General features: G+C 42.7%; 2 protein-coding genes across 3 annotated transcripts; both read right to left on the bottom strand.

The window, feature by feature from the left end:
- Positions 1 to 21: 21 nt before the first annotated feature.
- On the bottom strand, positions 22 to 6,608 carry LOC6736781 (acetylcholine receptor subunit beta-like 1). 2 transcript variants are annotated; one of them, XM_016170860.3, is made up of 7 exons: positions 6,448 to 6,608; positions 6,236 to 6,385; positions 3,458 to 3,594; positions 2,531 to 2,685; positions 1,931 to 2,375; positions 893 to 1,492; positions 22 to 834 (listed from the first exon to the last, which is right to left on the bottom strand). In XM_016170860.3, exons 2-7 carry the CDS (start codon positions 6,297 to 6,299, stop codon positions 670 to 672), a joined length of 1,566 nt encoding a protein of 521 aa, XP_016030421.1. In that variant the 5' UTR covers positions 6,300 to 6,385; positions 6,448 to 6,608; the 3' UTR covers positions 22 to 669. The 2 variants fall into 2 exon arrangements, with proteins under 2 accessions (XP_016030421.1, XP_039149999.1); XM_039294065.2 differs by lacking the exons at positions 6,236 to 6,385; positions 6,448 to 6,608 and having other exon boundaries at positions 2,531 to 3,786.
- A 2,770-nt stretch (positions 6,609 to 9,378) lies between these two features.
- LOC6736780 lies at positions 9,379 to 14,389 on the bottom strand. Its single transcript, XM_002083600.4, has 9 exons — positions 13,670 to 14,389; positions 12,118 to 12,215; positions 11,358 to 11,717; positions 11,089 to 11,299; positions 10,808 to 11,025; positions 10,614 to 10,747; positions 10,405 to 10,559; positions 10,102 to 10,343; positions 9,379 to 10,040 (listed from the first exon to the last, which is right to left on the bottom strand). Exons 2-9 carry the CDS (start codon positions 12,193 to 12,195, stop codon positions 9,630 to 9,632), a joined length of 1,809 nt encoding a protein of 602 aa, XP_002083636.2. The 5' UTR covers positions 12,196 to 12,215; positions 13,670 to 14,389; the 3' UTR covers positions 9,379 to 9,629.
- Between the last annotated feature and the right edge of the window lie 476 nt (positions 14,390 to 14,865).

The raw sequence follows: 14,865 nt of genomic DNA, 5'->3' as shown, positions 1-14,865 counted from the left end.
GAAATTAATAGACGGGTGCGCTTAATTAACTTTGCATTTTTATTGGTTTCATGTAGGCTCCGGGTCTCCGGATCTTCGGAGCCTACGATTAAGTCGATCTTTTTGCTAGCTGCGATCGTGTGAGAAGCATTTACAAATTGATTCGGGATGTATTCCATTCTTAAATCTCATGCGTAAAACTGCGATTACTTATGATTAAGTTCCTGGCACAACATAACAAATTATTTGGGAAACGTTTGCTCGCTATTTATTGCTCTTAAACTAAACTTCATTCTAGATGTCCATATTAGCTAAGTTCGTTTTAAAAATTATAAATTTACTCACAATTCCACTAGGTTGATTTTCTGTGTTTTGATTTATTTGTTTAACATTTGTTGCTGGTGAGTTATTTGCGTATTTGTTTTACTCGACGACTGCTTAGTGTGTGTTCTGTGTTCCAATTCGTGTGTTTACCAAAAAGTTAATATTAGTTAGTTATTTTAGGTGTTAATTCTGCTCAAGCAAGTATCGTTTAGTGTTCATTAATTATTAAAATCTAAAAATCCGCATTAATTGTTGCAATTTTCATTGTTTTCCTCTGTCTCAATACCTCGTTTGCTTATTATTGTTGCGTTTGCAATGCTGTTAACCATTTCAATCAGCCCCCGGCTGCTCCAAGTCCTCACTCGCTTACTTTCCCCTGTAAATCTCGATGATGCGATCCTGATCCACGTACTCGAAAATATGCGGAGCATCCATCAGAATGCCCACCGTTCCGGCCGTGGTCACAATGAAGAAGATGTATAGCTGCAAGCGATCGATCACCATGGCCACGTACTTCCAATCTTCGCGGGTCTGTAAAGTTTTAGGGGGAAACAGTTAAATATTAAGTTAATATTTTTATTACTCCAACCTGAATGTACAGATCCTCGTTCCGCAAGTGCTCGGCAATGAACTCCACCGCCTCGGTGGCCTTGCTGGCCTCCGGAGAGAGCAGGATGGAGTCGGAGGACTCGCTCTCCCGGCGACAACCGTCACCCAGGCCAAGTTCCCCGCCGCTGTTAACCTTGCGGTTGATCTTGCAGTTGGGGTGATGCAGGTCGGACAACTCCATGACCTCCATCTTGGATTGCTTGCCGCCGATGGCGCTGATATGCTTGGGCAGCTCCGCGGGCGAGCCGTAGGAGGGATGGGGATGGGCGGGCATGCTCATTCCGGGCATCTCCATCATCCAGCGCAGGCGGGTCTTCCGAGGGCGCTTCATGAAGAGGAAGGCGGGCAGGTAGTGCAGGAAGATGGAGCGGATGTACATGGGCATGCGGTGGGTGCGCGGCCCCCGGAAGTTCCAGTTGATGATGATCACGGTCACCAGGATGGAAACAGTGTTCATGATGAAGGTGAACAGCAAATATTTGGCGATCAGTGGCAGCACCAGCGACGTCGGTGGCAGAATCTTCGACACCAGCAACAGGAACACAACCAGTGACAGCAAAATGCTAATTCCGAGCGTAACCTGGGGACACAAATCGTTATTAGCGGATCGGTAATAGCCGAAACCTGCCCTACACTGAAAATAAATGGGTCGCCCTGCTGCCCATTACAAGTTTTGGAATAAATCCGTTCTATCCATGTTTCTTTTTCAAGTGAAACAGATTTACCAAGTTTATTTAGATATTTTTAAAATCTTAATCACAATGGCGAAACGAAAACAACAATCATGTTGTTTACTGGATTTAATTAAATCAAGAGCCAGATGTTGAAGTTTAGTTAATTAATGTTTGGGGGTATACTACGATCATTAAATAGATGGAAATTAGTCGTTTGACGAACTCTAGGTGGATTAAGAATATTTAAATATTATTCAAGTGTATTTTTGACATGACCCCACCCCTGACCAGATGTGACCCTCAATAAAGCAGACTTAATGACCGATGGAATAGCTCTATCTTACCTTTTCGCCGGCCTCGGCTGGCAGGTAAAATACCAAGACGCAGAGGAAGGAAATCAGCACCGTGGGCAGAATTAAATTCACAGTGTAGAAGAGAGTCTTTCGCCGGATGATGATGTAGAACGTGATGTCAGTCTCCGTGGGGTGGTTGCTATCGCCCTCGTAGACGTTCAGATAGGCGGGCACCTCTATAATGTCCCAGGTGCCGGACTTCCAGTAATCCGACAGATCCACAAAATTCTTATTATTATAGAGCGCCAATGAGACCTGATCTCCATTAAAGGTCCACGATCCGAACTTCATGATACAGGTCTGCTGATCGAAGGGGAAGTAGGTCACATCGATGGTGCAGGAGCTCTGGTAAATGGCCGGAGGAACCCACAGGACCTCTCCCGTGGGATAGATCAGCACGTTGGACTTGTAGCGCACCTCGTAGTTGCCATCGGCACTGTCGACGGAAAGATGAGATATTAATATGGGCTGCCAATTGAATGACTGCGAGGAAAGCTCCGACTTTCGCCTACTAGTTTCATTATCTATTTGTCTTGGTTAGTGTACAGAGTTGGAGTTGATGGGTTAGCTAGAAAATGGCCATTTACTCACTTATTGAAGAGCACAATGTCCGGCTTCCAAACCTTGTCGGGGGGCAGACGCAACACCCCGATGCCGCCGTAGTCGGCCTCATCCCACTGCAGCTGGTAGTCGTACCAAACCAAACGTAACCAAACGTTTGATTTCATAATTTGATTTTTCTCATTCTTGATCGGTTTTCGATTTTCGGTTTTGTTTTTCGGGAATTCGTTTGTTTTTTTTCGGTTTTGATTGTGATCAGATGGTGGTGGTTTGGTGGTTGGTTTGTTGGTGGTTTGGTTGGTTGGTGGTTTGGTTGGTTGGTGGTGTGATAGAGAACGGTACGAAGTACGGGTACGATTTTCATTTGAGATTCGAAACGAATCGAAATCGAATCGAATTTTGGCGTACACAATCGAGAAATCGAGAGAGAGAGCGGGTGGGAAGGTAGTTAAGACATTATTTCGCATGTGGCTTTACTTTAGTTAGTTAGTTAGTTAGTTGGTTAGTTTGTTTTGCTTGTTTAATCTTAATTGTTTAGGGTTAGTATTTGTATTTCGTATTTGATTTTCTAGCATCAAGTTCACTACAAACATACAAAGTCAAGACAACGTGTACGTAATTATTTACAAAGCATAACCGAAACTGAAACGTTGAATGCGCCCCTCCTCCCGCCCCTCGTCAGTCTGAGGGGGCGTGGCCGGGGGAGCAGCCAGTGCATGTGAGTGTGTGGGTGTTGCTGACTGTTAATGGGCGAGTGTGTGGGTGTTTTATGGCTTTTTTTCAGATGGACGATTATGACAGCAACGAAACTGAAGAATTTGTTAGGAACAGAACTCGAAAACACATTTACACTCTACGAAAGTTAGTTATGAGTTTTGTTTTTTTATATTAGCATAATCTTATTATTATTCAGGTTTTTTTTTTTTGCTTGACAAATTTAATTTTGAGAACACTTACGACATTGATTAGCTGTACGAACGCCAAACCAAATCTTACTCCAACTTTTTGTGTCATATTCTGTACGGGTCGTATGAGTTTATTGTAGCCTCGAAAGAGGTCACGCACCAAGCGCTCTTCATCTTCGGATGCACTGACTAAAAAACACAACGGAAACGGAAGCGAACGCAAAACAACGGAAGAGAGTACGCACACATATAGGGATTCGGAGGCGGGATTTAGGTTTAATCAGAACAAAATGGCGGGCACACAGAGACACAAAAGTAATGAAAGAAAATACAGAGAAACAAAGAAACGAACGGATGAGCAAAGTTGTTGTATTCATTGTTTAAGTTTTGCTTGTTGTTTTTTCATTTTTGAATGGGTTTTTGGGATGATTTAGCTTATAGACAGATAGACTTAGACAGAGCGAGAGAGAGAGAGGAAGAGTAGAAGACAGAGACTGAGAGAGATAGGCAGATAGGACAGAGGCGTTTTCAGACTTTTTAAACCGATTCTTCGTCTTCAGCATCAGCATCATTTTAGAATTTTGATGGGAAAAGTTAAACAAAAATGGACGACACATGAGAACCGCTCGATTGTGGTATATATTTCTGTTTTTGCTGTTTTTGGTGGTGCAGGTGGTGGTTGTCTGTATTGGTGGTGGAGGTGGTGTGCGAAGTGGCACTGTTGATGTTGTTGCTGTTGTTCTGGCCTACGTTGAGTATACGCCGCATGGAAGGCACTTCCGTTAAACAAGAACTATGAGCAGGGAAAGAGGTCCTTCCAACCCCCACCCCCCACATAGTGGATGGTTTAATGCAAGTGCCTAGTGATTCTTACAGTCCTAGAGTCCCGACTCGTAAAAAGTACTATGGTAACATGGTTATACAGCTAGCTAGTCAGTAACTTGTGCTTCACAAAGTGCAACATTTAAGTGGCGCCCGATCAGGGATATCTAGGAACCTAACGGGAGTTTCTGCTTATATATTCTACGTGGGACTGAGATGGCTATAGTGCCTGTTGTTTTCCTCGCCTTTTGACAGCTGAGCGAACTTTATCCGGGAAAGCTCCACGCGGTGTCCTTCGAGAGAGGAGAAGAGAGAGCTCTTCGAAAGCGCAGGGATGCTGGGGCCCACACTCTCGGCCGCTTGTGTGTGTGACCGGGTTATCCTTGTTCTTCGAGTGTGTGTTCGCGTCCCTTTGTGTGTGCGTGTGTGTGTGCCTCATATATGGAGCACGAACTTCTGCTACTGTATGGGTGCGTGACTTTCGAAACTCGTTTTTGGAGTTGCACTTTGCGCTAGGTGAACGATATGATTTTTTGGGGTGGGTACATATGATGATGATACTAAGCAAATCTGTGTGTGTGTGTGTGTGTATGGTGGTATGCGGGTGAGTGAATGCACTAATATATTTAATTCTTCTTTAGCAAATAATGTCTAATCCTGAATGGGGGGTTCTGTCTATGCGAACTTCGACTACAATTTCTATTTGCTTTTCTTTTCGTTACTTCTTGGACTGCTCAGAAGAGAAGGAGTATGAATTAAGATTCGGCAGTTGATACAGAAATCTTTATATACACGTATATATATATATGCATTGTTGGTTCGGTTCGTTGCATTTTCGTATGATTTGCATTTTCTGTTTCTTTTGGTTGCTGTTCATTTCGGTTGCCGTGGTCGTTCGGGATGTAATGTGCCACCACCCATCCTGCGGGTCCCTCAAGGACCTTGGCTACCACGCTTTTCGTAGATACACAGTCAGGGGTTTTTAATATTTATTTTGGGGGGTGGACAGAGACAGAGAGATAGAGAGTCAAAGAGAGAGAGCGAGCGAGAGAAATGCAGAGGGGACTCTGGAGAAAGGTTAATTACAAAAGCGATTATAGCTGGGGAATATTATATATTGTTTGTAAAATATTCATAGAGTAAGACAAGTATGCAGGTGTACTGGACGTATAGTTTGATAGTTCGGTTCGGGTACAGAAGTTTACAGTTGTCGAGCAATGGATATAGAGTCGGAGAGCGGGAGAGAAAGAGAGAGCAAGAGAGAGAGATAGCTAAAGCTAAGCTAATGTTTAGTGAATCTATATAGAGATAGAAGATATAGCTATGCCAAAAGATCTAATCTGTGGGGCGGCACTTAACAGGGTGCGAGGTGTGCTATGAGGAGTTCTACTTGAGATTCCAGATTATATATATATATATAAATAGTTTACAAAGAGTTTTGATGACTAGCGCAGTTGTGATTCGGTTATAATTTTCGGTTCTTTTTTTTTTTTGTTTTGCAGCGCTGCAGCAGCGACGCTTTGACAGATTCTCCAAGACTCATTTTCTCGGGCAATCGCAAGTCGAGATTTGTGTGGCGGTTGTTGTTGCTGGTCTATTTGCTATATAGCTACTAAATCCAGTACATTTGGTAGTTGTTGCTGTTCTTTTGGGAGTAGTGTGGCTAAGCTATATACACGAAACGTTGGATGCCAGGAGCTGGAGGGCCGGTGGTAGTTGGTACTTGGTGGTTGACAATGAGAGCTTGGAGAACTTGTTAAGGCGGCGCTGCCAGCGCAAAGCGTAAATTTAAGAAAAAAATCAAATCATTGCTGTAAAATCGTAAGCTAGCTAAGGAGAAGAGAAATAGAGAGATAGTTTTCGTTTTTCGGGGACTAAGAAACGGTTAGCAGAGTTAACAGAGTTTTTAGGCCTTCACTTGGTTTTCTTTCCTTTACGATTACATAACGGCCCTTGCCCGAAAGGGGGCGTGGCAGTCTTCAGGTCGTTCGTAGCCCAAAATACGTACCCAACGAAATGGCCACAAGCACCAGGATGCTGCACAACAGCCAGGATTTACAGGAAGACTCCATGATTTTTCCACTCTTTTCACTTACTCCAGGGACATGGCTAATTTGTATTTTTTCGCTTTGGGATTTGGCTGGCCCACGCCCCAAAACTGTAGACACAAAAATGAGGCCTTTAATCCAGGCAAAACCTCTTAAAAACAGCACACTTCACCTTATCTCAAGCTTTTCTTAATTTTAGCTATTGCTTTATGAATATTTTCTTAGTTTTCACTGATTTTTCAGGGAATTTTCTTTCCGAACTTTCCGTCTTGAACTGGAGCCGTCAGTTTGGGTGCGGATTAAGAACTCTACTTCGGGAATCTGGATAAAAATCAATGGGATTCTGACTTTCTAGAGCGCAGCAGCCAAATCTGACAAAAAGAGCTGAGCGCAGGCGCGAAAAATTCGGATAACTGAGATGAAAATGGGAAGCTCTCTCATTTCCAAAGGTGTTTTCCCAAAACCCACCCTTCTGATAATCTTTAGTTTGTAAACAATAGCAGTTGGCCCTATCAGCTGTTGATAATTTTTGTTTACATGTGCTTGGCCTCCAGAGTTGCCGCCGCCCACAAAAAGTTTCCACCACAGTGATTGCGAAAAGTTTGTGGAAGAATGCTTCCGCTATCCGGCAAATCTCGTTTTATTTTGTTATAAAAATGTTTAGTTATGACATAACTCTTGGGCCTATAAATTAAGCGAATAACAAAAAAAAAACTAACAACGTAAAGGTCATGTGGGAGTGGAATTTAATTTGTTATTTCATAGTTTTTTTATATATATTTTCACAGCGTCTAATCGCTTACGGTTATCATTAGGAAAACGCAGTTCCTCATGGCGCGAAAATGATGAAATTAATGTTTTCTAACAACGGCGATGCTTTCAAGTACCCACATGTGACGACATTTGTTCCAGTTTTCTAAAAAAATGGAAGTGCATTCTTTTTAAACTCTTGTATAAAATGGCTCCATTTTGACCTTTTGGGTTTCCAATACTCATTCAGCTGTCAGCACTTATATTAACCTTTAATTACATTTGGAATTATGTTGCCAAATGGCTTTGGGCTTGTAAGCTTCCGTGAATTGATTGATAGCTGCTCAATTTATTTAATCTATCGAGGATGGTGGAAAAGCAAGTACAATAAAAACTCCAAAAAGATTCTCTGCAGAAGGAAAACCAAAAAAGAAAAAAATTCAACGATGAGTTGCCCAAAGGAGAATTTTATTAATACCATATGTGTGCTGTACTGTTTGGTAATGAAAGCATATTTTTACATTACTGATTTTTACGGAGTTTCTAAAGTTGCCTTAATTGCACTGTAAGAAATTTAACCTAATGTGATTATCAGTGAATGTTTAAATATATAAAGACAATGTAAAATAATAATTAATATAAATATACATCTAACGTAAACCTACAAACATACTTTTTAAGGGAGCTAGAAAAACACATTGACCTAAAGAGAAACGATTCCTTTCTTTCGGTGTGGTATTTCTTCGGCTTTTGGCTTCTCTGCCTGCTGATGATGATTTTCATGTGCGCATGACAGCGCAATACAATGCAGCGAAAAACGAAAGACTCAGGCCACGAACGTGCAAGTTATGAGACATGCGGCTGTGCTGGGCGAAAAGCAAAAACTCTAAGGTCGCCTCTAAGCGCATAAAAAGCACAACTTTGAAGCCTTTGTGCGGCACTGCTGGTGCAATTTGGGTGCCATTTTTTGGTGTCACCAGCGGCAGCAGTTGGAGGCAAGTTTTTCCTCTCGCCCGCTGGAGACGCGATAAAATCAATGGCAGCAACGCCAACGCAAATTACATCAAATTAATTTCTGTATCTTCATAAATTTTTACTTAATTATTTCGCTGCATTCAATTGAAACACTTTGCTCAAGGTCGCCGTCGAAAAGTAGTTAGCCGCAGATCTACGTGCTCAAGATGGCCTAGAAATGGTGGAGAAATCACCTAAAAACCCACTGGGCGGGGTCGTTATGCAAAGAAATAGCGGCCGCATGTCGAGGCATTTTAAAATTTTTGTAGAGTGCCACTTCCACCTTATGATTCAATTAGTGTGTTTTGCTCACTCGCTTCTTAAACTGTCATTAATCATAAATGAGCAAAAAAAAAAACAGCAAACACTGTCGATTGTATGCAAAACTCTGTGTGAAAAAAGCTGCCATTCTGTGCATAAGTGTAATGTGATATCATAAACATATTTGGATTGTTTTTGTGTGCGGATTCTTTTGTTTGTTTTCGCACAGCCACATAAATTAATTAGCCGTTGACTCTGGCCAATTCCGTGTTAATTTTTACACCCAAGAACAGGCGAAGAGCGTTTGCCGAAACAATAATAGAGGCGAAATGACTGGGCCATCGAAAATTGCACAATTAGCAGTGTATTTCTGCGGCTGCTGCTAATGCAGCAGTTGTTGCAGTTGCGATTGGGCAATATTAAAAGTCCTCAACCATATTAACACTTTTTGGGCAATGTTTTGCGGCGCGCCGCAGTCGAAAATTTGTGTCAAACCCAACATCTTTGGGCCACAACAACGGAAAATCATGCGGCTGGGCGCACGACCGACTAAAAAAAGCAGTCAAAACACATAAATCTCCATCGCTCTCGGTGACAAGCGCTCGAAAACACCGAATTTGGACGTGTCAATGGCTGAGGACAAAGCCGGTCTCATGAGGAAGTGCCACAGGTGTCACCAGTCGCCTTCGACTTCCTTATACCTGCCACATGGGGCGGCATAAACATGAGCGGTAACTCAAAAAACCCGCCTCCAAAGGCCACCCATTTATTTGGCGCTAAACAAATTGAAACATTATTCAGTGGCAAGCCTAATAGCAGACAACATTTTTTTACACTCACGGTTTTGAAAGTTTTAAATGGAGCCTATAGCCAGGCAATATTCTACGTTGTGTAAACAAAAACCCATAAGTAAAATGTGATTTAAAATACTTCAGTAACTTACATATAAGTAATAATTTCAAAATCTGTAAAATTGTATACTCCAATCACATAAAAAACCTTAAAATGTCTATTGATTTCAAAAATACATACATATTGTTTAAGGTATTGATATAAAAAAAACACAAATTTCCTTCAAAACATCTCAATTAAATATTTTATTCAGTAAGAAACCAAGATTTTAAAAGGGTTTAATTTTTAGAAATCGCAGGAGATATTTCTCCATTCCATGCACGATCAGTTGGCAAAATCAAAACTTAAAACTAGCACTCAGAACGTAAGGAAAGTCTACAGCAAACTTAGCTCTAACTAAAACAGAATTTCGTGGGCCATAAGCTATATACACAATGTGCTCAGAACAAGGCCAAAATTTGGCCAATTTGGGTTTCATCAATCGATTTGTCCTTTGTGTGCAATATAAGAGTCGTACAGTGAGGACTCCTTGCGACGTTTTAGTCTCGAACAGGCAATGAAAAGGGTTACTGTTAGCACGCATAATACCGCTGAACAGCCAGCGGTCAATGCCGAAAATGTGGAGGTCTTCAAACATGTTTGATGTGGTGACACGGGTTTCGTCTGCCGATGGGCATACACATCATCGCCATCAGTTTCACCCTCTTGCAGAACACGCAGGGACTGGAAAAGGTTCACATTTTCGGATAGGGAATTGGCTGGTGGGCTCTCTGTGGTCAGTCCCTCTCCATCGGCTGACAATGGAGGAATCGATATGTTCGTGGCTGTCATGTTGGAGGTATCGCGCTTGGTCACTGCTTTCAGATTCCTCCAGTGACATGGTTGGCTCTGAGGAATAAAATATGTTATTTTGACATAATGATACTGATTGTTATAGGATATAACTCACTGGACACCGTCCATGGCACATCCGCACATCGCACTCGATATAGAGCGCTGGGGATCCAGTGAAGCGGAAGGTCTTCATGTACGCATACACCTGGGTCTCGTACACTCCAGAATCCGACCAGGAGCCCCTGAAGCGTGAGATGAGCTTGTCGTCCACCGGACAGCCGTGCTGATCGATGAGCTGTATCCGCTTGTTGGCGCCATTGTGGGCATAACAATCGTTGACCACTATATCGAAGCCGTCTGCGTATCGCAATATCGTCATTAATAGATTAGTTCAGACGGTGTGAATCAAGTGATTTACCATATTTGCTCCTCATATAGATGATCAAGGTCAGCGGATCGCCCACACGCACTGGACCTGTTACCCTTGGACCTCCAATGCCATAACCATTTTGGATCTCCATGTAGCACTCGGGCGGACTTAGAGTGAAGACCACAGGATTCCCAGTAGCCACTCTGTGGGATTTAAAATATTAATAACTAAATGTATATTTAAGTTCTTATACGTACTCCACATCTAGAAAGGGAAAGGTCACGGTTTTCCAGAAGTCATAGCCATACTCGCAGGTGACCTTAAAGTGTTCATCGTACTCTTCCTCAATCAAGGGGTTATATTGAACAGTTACCGTGTTCCACATAAAATTCTAAAAAATACGGGGAATGTTCTACAAACAGTAATAAAATCCAGTGTCAATTATACGCACCGTGGGATTCTTTCGACTTTCCTCTTGCAGAGAATTTTTTCCCAAAGTACCACAGCGATTCAACTGGATATAGAACTCGTAGTAGTCCCTGCCAGACCCATTGATGTACATGCAATCCGGATCATAGGCATATCCAGCTGAATACAGTAATCCACTAAAGGAGCCATTAAATCCAATGCGTATTTTCATATAGTCATCCTGACACTCAGCTTCGATATCTGTTTAGTTAATTGGATTACCATAAGAACGTAATATTTAAGTTAGGAAGTGTAGATTCTTACGTTGAACTCTGGTTCCATTGTGTTGATGTCCTGCATACTCCTGATCCCAGTATTCCTCTTGCCACTTGCTGTTCTCATAGGGCACCGCATGATAGCCACCGCTACCAGTGGGAGCACCACTTGAATCCACTCCCGTAGGTCCATAATCCAAATGCACAGGATGACCAATTCGATGGGGTATGTAGCCAGAGGAGTCAGGCACGTGATCGGGCTGATTTTTGACATATTTCTAATTGATTAATTTCGAAAAATATATGATAAAAACTTACAACTTCATGCTGCAGCTTGTTGCGCTCCACTGCATTACTGCTGCGATTGCGCACATCCTTGGGAAATTTCTTGGGTCCTGCCAGTCCAGCTCTTTTTGACAACTTCGAGGGCTGTGTGGTGGGTCCGGAAATGTACGACTTGGAGGAGATCCCAACCAATTCCTGTTGCGCTTCAGCGCCAGTGGCCAAGGGACGAGTACCAGGAGTACTTCTAGTGGAAGGAGTTGTTGTCTGAATGCGACCTTTAAAAATTCGCAGTGGTGGCACTAGAGTGGGTGGTGCAGATGTGGTGGTTGCCACTCCTGCAGTCTTGCTAACCACCGAATAGTCCGTACTCTGTTCCAATCCACTGATGGGCTGCTGCAAAACAATGGAAAAGAAGCATTTTCAAAAAGTGCGTGCGGCGCGTGGGGCGTATACGCAATGCCATAAATCACTCGCTTAAGTTTGTGTCTCAAGTCTTTGGCTTTATGAGCCTCGCGAAAAAGGAAAAGTGCTGCATCAGCAGCATTGGCAACAAAGCCACATTATTTTGGCCAGACAAAGCTTCTTCCGCTCGCGGTCGATACGCAATCTGCATTAGAGCAGAGCATATCCGTTAGACGGGCTGGGCGATTGGCCAACGATTGGTAACGGTTCATGTGGCCTAATCAGGAAGTTCATGCTAAGAACTGTTAAATAGATTAGATTTCCCATCAGCCACTACTTGGGCAATAATGCTCTTCGTTGGCCAATCAGTCAGAGGTGAAAGGTTCCTTACCTGCAACTCCACGAGCAGCATCATCAGAACAACCGACTGGAGCAGCCGCGTTCGCTTGGGCAATCTGCACATCTTCATGTCCGTCACCCGACTGGCAGCTGCAAAGATGAAAATGGAGTCCCATAGGGGACCATTCAATATGGTATCGGAATGCTAGTCGGTATCATAACTATCGTCATGCTTGAGGCTGCCACAAGCTGACCTTGCTAGTGGTCACTCAAGTGTTGTCTGCCGGTGGTTACACCAAATGCGTGCTGGCCGGAAGGAAGTTTGTGCTTCATAAATTAATTGTGGCCAATGTGCACGGCTAGTAGATCTCGGATCTTCTTGGTTGCAGAATGGGGAGATGATATGCCCTTAACTTGATTTATGGCAGATCATAAAGATAGAGGTTATTATTCTATGACTTCATCCTTGCAAAACTGTCTTAGTTTAGTAACTTGTTTTGAACGGATATCTTATATGCAATCAAACTTAGGGACAATTATAATAATATGATTATATTTTTTCTTAATTTGAAGCATTGAAAGTATGTTCTTGGATTTATATAATTGAATTACTAGCAAATCTTGAAGTTATTTCCCATTCCAGCTATCAACCATAATGTTACATCCGTTGGACTCTACAGCATGTTATTTCTATCCTCTTCAATGTCGCTGAAGCTATGGCCAGAACAATGACAACTTCAGATACATCATCTTCTAACTCCGTTTGTCTGGCGTTAAGGTCAAAGCCATAAAACTGTCACCGGTTGCGATGGTTTAATTATGGCCCACGCAGAACGCACCTGTCTAAGATTTTAGTCTGCGCTTAAACTTGGATTACATTTTAATGAACGACGTGATCCGCCGCCGAAATCACCCCTCGCCCACCCAAATGCTTGGCTGCCTTTTCGCTTAGCTGTAAAAACGCACGCCGTTTGCTTAATTGTTGTTATAATTACTTCAACTTCTTGTAGGTGTTTGTTTCATGTTTGTTTATTGTTTTTTTTTTCTTCATTTCTGCCTTGTTGTTGGCCACTGTTGTGCAATAGTTGCTGCTGTTATTGCCGCTTCTTCGTTTTGTTGGGTTTTTGGTTTCGGTTTTTGGCTTTCATTATTTGCCCGTCTTGTTGCTGTTGTTCTTCTGCTTTTGTTCCTACACTTGGCTTTTATAATTATAGTTAATCGCATTTAACTGACCTTGAGCCGTTTTCCTCTGCCTGCATTAATTGCAAATACCTAACGGTTCCAAACACGTTAATGGCGGATGGTTAAACCGGTTTAAGCCATGGCTAGTTCTTCCTGGCAAATAATAATGATTTAACAGAGTCCTTTTAGGATCTCTTTTAACTATACTTTTAAAAAGTTGCTCTATAGCTATGCCGCGTTGATTCTCGTTTTGAAGGGAAAACTTCGCTATTACTCATCATCATCTGACGTTGGTTCTGTAGTAAACCTTTAAACGTGCATAGTTAAACAAATTGTAAGTCCTTACTAAAATCATCATAAATCATTATTCTAAGAAGAACCTTTTCTATCTAATTCGCAACGATCTCTTCTTATTTACTTACCTCTCTTGTAAATACTCCTTAGACTTTAAGTCGCTTAACCTCTTAGTTCCAGATCAGTTTAATCACTGACCTGCTCAACGTATTTCGGATTTTCCAACGCGGTTTTCTCACACCCACAAACGCGAATCACACGGGTCACAGTTCACAGCTCGGCACGCACTTTGACCAACTGACACCGAACAACTTGGCCCATTTCAGGGTGCTTAGCAAATCCTCGCGACGTTGGCCATAAAAGTTGACGATCCGGATCCGATGTTCGGTCCCAAAACGCTACAAAACGGTTCGGATTTCTTTTGGAGGGTTTTGTCTCGGTCTCACTTTCGATAATGGTTTTGAATATTGCGCGATCTTTGGTTGGCAGCTTTTGTCGGGTTTTCGCGGCTACGTCATTTGGGCCGCTTTACATATTGCACGTATAGCTGTTCAAAAGGTTTGTTGGTTTTCCGTTTTTTGGAAGCCCGAAAAATCACTCAAGTGCAACTTGCCAAATAGAATCAGCCGCCAAGTGGGGGAGTTGGGCGAGTATGTAAGTGGATGGATGGCTGTGTGTTCGCAGATTGCCTAATCTTACATAATAGTCCGAACGGAGTTCCGACCACCGTTGCCGGCTGAATTTCAGAGTCTTATATCTTTTGCGGACTATGGTTTGCAGCTCTTCGCGATGCGAGCAGGTGTGAAGCGAAGCGCGGCTAGTGCCGATCTTTATAAAGTTTTCCTCCATCCATCCACACATCCAGCCATCCAATGGGTTGCACAGAGAAAAATCTAGGTAATGTGCGCTATTCTCAAACAATCACACATGTATTGTAACAAAGATCCTCGCATCAAAATATAGGTTCGTTATATGTTTTAAGTTTGAAGTTAAAATACTTACAGGACTAGTATTGGATAGATCTTTTTTACAATATGGATCTCTTGCTTGCAAGATTTTTTCCCTGTGTAGAAGAGCACAGGCAACCAACCAACCGCATTCTGGTGGCTCTCAGGGCTCCCCACCTGCTGCAGGTTGGGAAAGAATCTCTTGGAGCCCACCAGAGATGATTCCATTTGCTGATTTACTTTCGTTGTGATTCGCCGTTAGAGCCGCTTTGCATCGCGGAAGTCGCAGGAAAACGGGGAGTCGGAGCAGCTGCTGGGTAACCCCTTACCTTTTTCCCAAGGTCAACGGCACCTAACTGTCGAGTGCGGTCTGCGGA

The sequence above is a fragment of the Drosophila simulans genome, chromosome 3L, assembly GCF_016746395.2.
Source record: "Drosophila simulans strain w501 chromosome 3L, Prin_Dsim_3.1, whole genome shotgun sequence".
In the NCBI taxonomy this organism is placed as follows: domain Eukaryota; kingdom Metazoa; phylum Arthropoda; class Insecta; order Diptera; family Drosophilidae; genus Drosophila; species Drosophila simulans.
Note: the sequence above shows the minus strand (reverse complement) of the source record. Positions and strands in the feature narration are given on the sequence as shown.